General features: G+C 39.4%; 1 protein-coding gene across 1 annotated transcript; it reads left to right on the top strand.

Moving 5' to 3' along the window:
• Nucleotides 1–2891: 2891 nt before the first annotated feature.
• Nucleotides 2892–6068, top strand: LOC144517457 (transmembrane protein 233). Its single transcript, XM_078249587.1, has 3 exons — nt 2892–3077; nt 5261–5395; nt 6057–6068. Exons 1-3 carry the CDS (start codon nt 2892–2894, stop codon nt 6066–6068), a joined length of 333 nt encoding a protein of 110 aa, XP_078105713.1.
• Nucleotides 6069–6652: the final 584 nt, after the last annotated feature.

The following is a 6652-nucleotide window of genomic DNA, read 5'->3' as shown; positions in this document are numbered from 1 at the left end:
AAAGCACCCTGTTCCATTGTGGCTGATCTGCTCCTCTCCCCTGCCTCCCTCCCATTTCATATTTAGGTTTAACAAATTTGTACTCCTCTGGAACCAACATATTGTTTATATACAGTTGCTGCTCCGTGTAGTGGTGAACAGAGGGGGTTTGGGCAGGGAACAACAAATGGAACAGGGTCTCGCTCCCAGTCGGCTCTGATACAGGACCTCAGTACAGACGACACTGGCTGGCAAGGAAAGTCAAAAAGCTGGAACAAATTCAACATTTGCAAAAACAAGTAGGCTGTTTGTTCAGCCTTCTTGCTGCAGCCTGTTTGATGTTCAGCACAGCAGAAAACTTCCTGATCCAGCTGGTTGTTCCTCTGTCAGAGCACCTGGGACTCGACATAAAACTACTGCTGGACACCAACACTGTAACTTTTTAACTTACAATAAAGCAATAAGTTATTTTTTACCTTACAAATGAAAATAGTACTATTATTGGTAATAGCAGACGACGCGACGTGTGGATAATTCTGCGGCATTACGACTTATTTTCAGAAAAAAAAAGAAGAAATTATATTTTTCTGTTTTGAGATCTTGTTCCCCTTGTATATTGATTTTAATGCTGTCTTTTGTTGTGTTGATGTAAGGAAAAGGGCCAATGCTTTGAATGGAGCTTGTAGCTCTATATGAGCTCAGTTAAAGTTTAAGATTTGGGCTGTCCCCCACCAAGCTTTACAGCAATGCTTTTCTTTTTTTTTTTCTTGTTTTCTTTTTCTGATAATTTCAATTTTAAAATCCTAATAAATTATTCTAAAGCATTTGATTGTGATGGTTTTTATTTATTTATTATAATATAGTTGACTACGTATATATGTAACGTTTCTGAATTTGGAGACACCTAGTGGAAGTATTCAAAAATATCCCCCCCCCAAGCAGATTTGACCTGGAGATACACCAAAAGTGGTGCATGCTATGGTGATTTTCTGTAAGGTTGTGCGGCAAAACTTCAATTTAATTGAACTTTGACTTAAATATTCTGACCTCCACAACGCACATTCAAAGGGAATCTGGCATATTGAGGTGGAGGTTAAGTTCATTGGGTGCATCTCTGAATTCCCAGTTAAAACTCCGCTCTCTTAATCGTTGTAAGACTTGAGTAAAAGTATCTTAAGCATGGCAAAAATATCTGTGAGGACACCAGATTAGAAAACTCATATTTTGTTCATCACGTACAGAATCCTAGTAAAAAAGACAAAACGATTCCAAAACCCTGATTTTGTCAGAGATCACTCACAACAAACATGTCACGAGAGGAAACATTTAAACCATATTGGATCATTTTCTTGCTATAATATTTCTGAGGTGTTATGTGAAAAGCACCTAAAGAAGACAAATGCCAAGAAGTTACAATGACGAGACGTTCAAGATGTAGTGAATGTGCAAGGAGAACCTGTTTGCCATGTGCAGCCTGATACTTTCAACAGTGTTTTCACAAGTTTTAAATTCAACTGTGACAGTTCCAGACAAACACAAAGAGAAGGGTACATGGTACAGCAACATTCCTGACCCTTGTGTAGTCTAAAGCAGGGGTCTTACATGTTTTGTAAGCCAAGGACCCCTTAACTAAAAGAGAAATGGAGCAGGGACCCCTACAGTGGTGTATTATATGTGATACGCAGGTATACGCAGTATACCCACTAAGAAAGCTCCAGGATTTCCATGTACCCACTTAAAAATGCCCAATGACCCGCAACAACATACTTTCCATTATATTTTTGATATATTTTGAATTGTCATCTGTGTTTTTCTTCTTCATATAGGCTAAATTAAGGTATTTCCACCGTAAATTGGTGCATAAAAGTGTATCAGAATACAGGAAATTAAGTCGTTGATGCTCAAAACTTCCCTGGGAAGGACAGCCAGATCTCCCAATATGCCCCCCCTCCCCCAAAGGCAGATTCTGGCCTATATATATATATATATATATATATATATATATATATATATATATATATATATATATATATATATATATATATATATATATATACCCACTACAATACATTAGACTACACCACTGACCCCCTACTATATATAGTGTATACAATGAAGTTGTATGATAAACTGGGCCTACAATACTGTGTAGGGCAGCCTAAAGCCTTTATACATACCTTTTTTGCATAGAATACTAAGCTATTCAAATAGCCTAACAATTGTTGGCATAGTTTTATAAATCATGTGGCACAGTGAATCCTTAGGATGAACTAATGTATCTGTGGATGGCCTTAGTGACTACCTTACCTATAGGCCAGTAAGCAGTGGGGATTTATATTTGCTAATATGTTGGACTTTTACATTTTTTGAATAAACTTTCAAAAATTAACAATAATTTGGAGGCCCCCCATGCACTGACTCTGAGGACCCCCCTGTTGAAGATCCCTGCTGTAAAGGGTTTACTGTGTTAACAACATTCATAGAAGTTACATGGCACTGAAGTGTTGATAGGGATTATTTCCATGTATCAGCATGTTGTGTGTTTCTTTGAGATGAGATGCCAGCAGTGGAAAACAGAGTCGATGCCTCATGCTTCATCTCAGGGCCATCAGTGTGCTGGATGGAGGCCAGCCGGGTTAGTGATCCCCTTCCAGCTCTCTCCTGCTCCCACTCTCCCCACAAACGTCACTATTTTCAGCTTTGACAGAGGACTACAACCATCAGCAACAACATATCAGTCTTCTTATCAACTTCTGGTTTCAAACATTTTCTAGTTAAAATTTGGACTTCAACTCAAGTTGGATTTTTTGTCCTTTCAGGTTCTGGTTATTTGCAGCTTGTTTGTAACTTTTCACTGTTTCAAATTTTTGTGTTTTCCCCCCCCTGACTGTGTTTCATTTCTGCCAGGTACAATGGCTCTTGGAGTGCTTAATTCGCAAGTTAAAAATTCCCTTAGTGGGAGTGTATTTCTCGACCATGGTTCTATAGAGGAACAGGCACCTCCACCTCCACTCCGCAGCTACCTTTGTTTGACTATTTTTACCTGCTTCTGTCCTGCATACCCCGTCAACATTGTTGCCCTGGTCTTCTCTATCATGGTAAGCATGGCATTTCCTGAATCATCTTACAGCATGATTTGCAAACTGATGATATTCAGTTCTTGGCCAAGCTACAAACCAGACTGTTAACAATGTGTTGTGTTTCCAGACTTGTAATCTGCCAGCAGGCCTGCTTAGTGTTGTTTTACCAATATTATTAAAAAATATATACAATTTAACCATTAAAGGTCCCATGGCATGACAATTTCACTTTATGAGGTTTTTTAACATTAATGTGAGTTCCCCCAGTCTGCCTATGGTCGCCCAGTGGCTAGAAATGGCGATAGGTGTATCCTAGCCCTGGGTATCCTGCTCTGCCTTTGAGAAAATGAAAGCTCAGATGGGCCGATCTGGAATCTCCCCCTTATGAGGTCATAAGGAGGAAGGTTACCTCTGCTTTCTCTGCTTCAGAGAATTTGGCCCGCCCATGAGAAAGAGAGAGACATCATGGCTTGCAAACAAGCAGAGTGGCAGTTGGTCAAGGCCACACCCCCACCCGCCACCTTGCCCCCCCCTCTCCTCCTCAATAGCATTTAAAGCTACAGACACAGAAATAGCACATACTAAGGAAAGCTCATTGTGGGACTGGCTCTAGTGGCTGTAATTCTGCACCAAGGCTGAATTTCGGCAAAGAGACTTCAGATACAGTATTAGGGGACCACTAAGGCCTATATAAAAGAGACTTCAGATACAGTGTGGGAGACCCAGGTTCGATTCCCACTGCGATATCGCACCAATGTGTCCCTGAGCAAGACACTTAACCACTAGTTGCTCCAGAGGCGTGCGACCTCTGACATATATAGCAATTGTAAGTCGCTTTGGATAAAAGCATCAGCTAAATGACATGTAATGTAATGTAATACAGTATTAGGGGACCACTAAGGCCTATATAAAAGCATCCAAAAAGCAGTATATCATAGGACCTTTAAAGCATGGGACCAGGTCCCAAAACGTTAGAAAGCTTTAGATGACACGTTAAAGTTTCTAAAATGTGTTTACGTTAAACAAATATTTTGCAAATCTTATGCTAAACATTTCTACCTTACAGTAAAATGTCTGAAAACGACTAGGCCTGTTAATATATTTTGTTGAGTTGTGTAGCCTACTTATACATTATCCCAAACATTTAACAATGTTTAAACAGAACAGAGAAATCTGTAATTTTATCCAAAGTAACAGTCCATTACATTTGGTTTCCTGGCAATGGTGTCATATAACCTTTAAGCCGCCTACACATTACACGCAATTTGCTCTCTGTGCACCACTAGGTAGGGTGCAGAGCAAAGCGCAGCGCAGGTAAACGTCATCAAGGGTGGCAAGGAAGCTATTTCCCATTGCTAGGCAATGACATGCTGTTATCTCATTGTTTGCGCTTTCGAAAGGTCAGCGGCTACTAGGTCAAAGTTTAAATAATTTGAACTTTGAGCGCAGCGCAAATAAAAGCTTATAGGAAATCAACGGAACAGCTGGCGCAAAGCAGTTTTGCCGCCTATCATGCATAAGTGGCTTTAGTCTATATCCACGACGTTTCACTTGCAGGATTGCTCTCATTCTGTCGGAAATTCCGCTGGATGTCACTCTTTTCAGATGTCCGTTTTCGGAAGTCCCGTTACCTTTGTGTTGTAATTCTAAACTCTGGTGGATTTATGAGGACTATGGTTAACTGCTCCTCAGATCTCTGCAGGGTAAATCCAGACAGCTAGCTAGACGATCTGTCCAATCTGAGTTTTCTGTTGCACGACTAAAACAACCGTTTTGAATATTACACGTTCCACCAAAACAAGTTCCTTCCCGAGGCTATTTTGCAGCAGCACTGTGACTCCACTCGGCGCTTAGCACCGCCCAAAACGATTGTGATTGGTTTAAAGAAATGCCAATAAACCAGAGCACCTTTTTCTCCCATCCCGGAATGCTGTGTGGACTCGCCAGACCCTCCTCTGCAGCGCTGTGGAGGAAGGTCTGGCAATGCAAGACTATGTAACCTTTAACCCTCCTAGTTGCTTTAACAAAGAAACACAGGAAACACCAGATAATACGTCAGAGAGTAATTGTAAATCATACGATGTCACAGAATTATAATCAGTAACTGTAATACAGCTTTTTGTCCGCCACACAGCATAATTGTTTCATTATTTTTTATTGACAAAGTTTTATGTGCAACAGTGATTTTTTTTAATTCTCAGTCTAGGAACAGCTATGCTTATGGAGACTATGATGGGTCGAGGCGGCTGGGCAGGAACGCCCTCTATGTAGCTGTTGCCTCCATCATCATCGGCCTCCTCATCATCGCTATCTCCTGCACCGTTCATTTCACCACTGTAAGACACACTCCTGTGGTTGGCCAGCATGACAGTATATGTCATGACCATTACCATGTGGTTATTATAGCCACAAAACTACTTTTACTGAGATAGAATATTGTATCCACCTACACACACCTAATTCATTGTGATATTTTTGAATTTCACAATGTCATTGTTAAGTCCTCTTGTTTGCTTAATTATACAGTAGAAAAGTATTTTAAGTATCTATTTCCATAACCTCCCTTTTGAAAATGTTCAATATTAAATAAATAAAATACTTTCTTAAATAATTTCAGAAATGATTGCATCTGTAGGATATATTTTAAACAATGTATTCATGTGACAATTTATTTCATAATTACTCGTTTGTTTATTTAATATTGAACACTTTGGGGTTTCAGGCATTGTATTTTGCGTCAAATCTGCAATCGTGACATATGATGTAAAATGCAGCACGGAGGTGAAAGAGAAAAGTCTCATCGTATATGAAATCTATATGATATAGTGCATTATTATGTGAGAAAAAAAATATCATTATTATGTATCAATAAAAGTAAATAGTAAGTTTTATAATATGTCTCTGGCAGATTTGTCTACTGTGGGTAACTACCACTACATGCAATTTAAAAGATGTTATGTAATGTAAGTGTTCAATGTACTTCTGTTTGTGTTCCAGATGGATTTTTAGTGTTGTGGAATGGGAGAAAGTGGGAGAAGAGAAATAAGACAGTTGAACAGGAAACTGTGGATGATGCCAATGAAAGGACTATGACTCGCCTCATGTTTACTTCAATCTGTACGTCACTTTCTCTCACGTTTATCATTCTTCATATGGACAGTCAAGGATGATACAATGTGGTGAATGTGTTCATTTCAGTGATTAACGTCAATGATGCTTTGAATTTTTTTAAAAGGGCAACTTACTACAAATGTGTAGTGAATCCATGGTCCACAGCAAGGTTTTGTTAGGCTGTGACCCCCGAAGACCCCGTTTTTTTTTTGGTAAAAACATTGCTAGAGCTAGATGATGACAGTAAACGGTCTGTAACTTTATCAAAATACCCACTTTATCCATGACAAAACCAAATGATGTTAATAAATGATATTCCAATATAAAAATAACCAATAATACCCACTTTCATTTCTGCCAATACTCCCATATATACAGAGGTTTAGTCCTCGACGCAGCGGGCCAGGGTTCGCTGCATGTCATTCCCCCCTCTCTTTCCCCTTTGATGTCCTTAGCTGTCCTGTCAAATAAAGGCCTAAAAA

The sequence above is a fragment of the Sander vitreus genome, chromosome 4 (genome assembly GCF_031162955.1).
Source record: "Sander vitreus isolate 19-12246 chromosome 4, sanVit1, whole genome shotgun sequence".
Taxonomy (NCBI): domain Eukaryota; kingdom Metazoa; phylum Chordata; class Actinopteri; order Perciformes; family Percidae; genus Sander; species Sander vitreus.
Note: the sequence above shows the minus strand (reverse complement) of the source record. Positions and strands in the feature narration are given on the sequence as shown.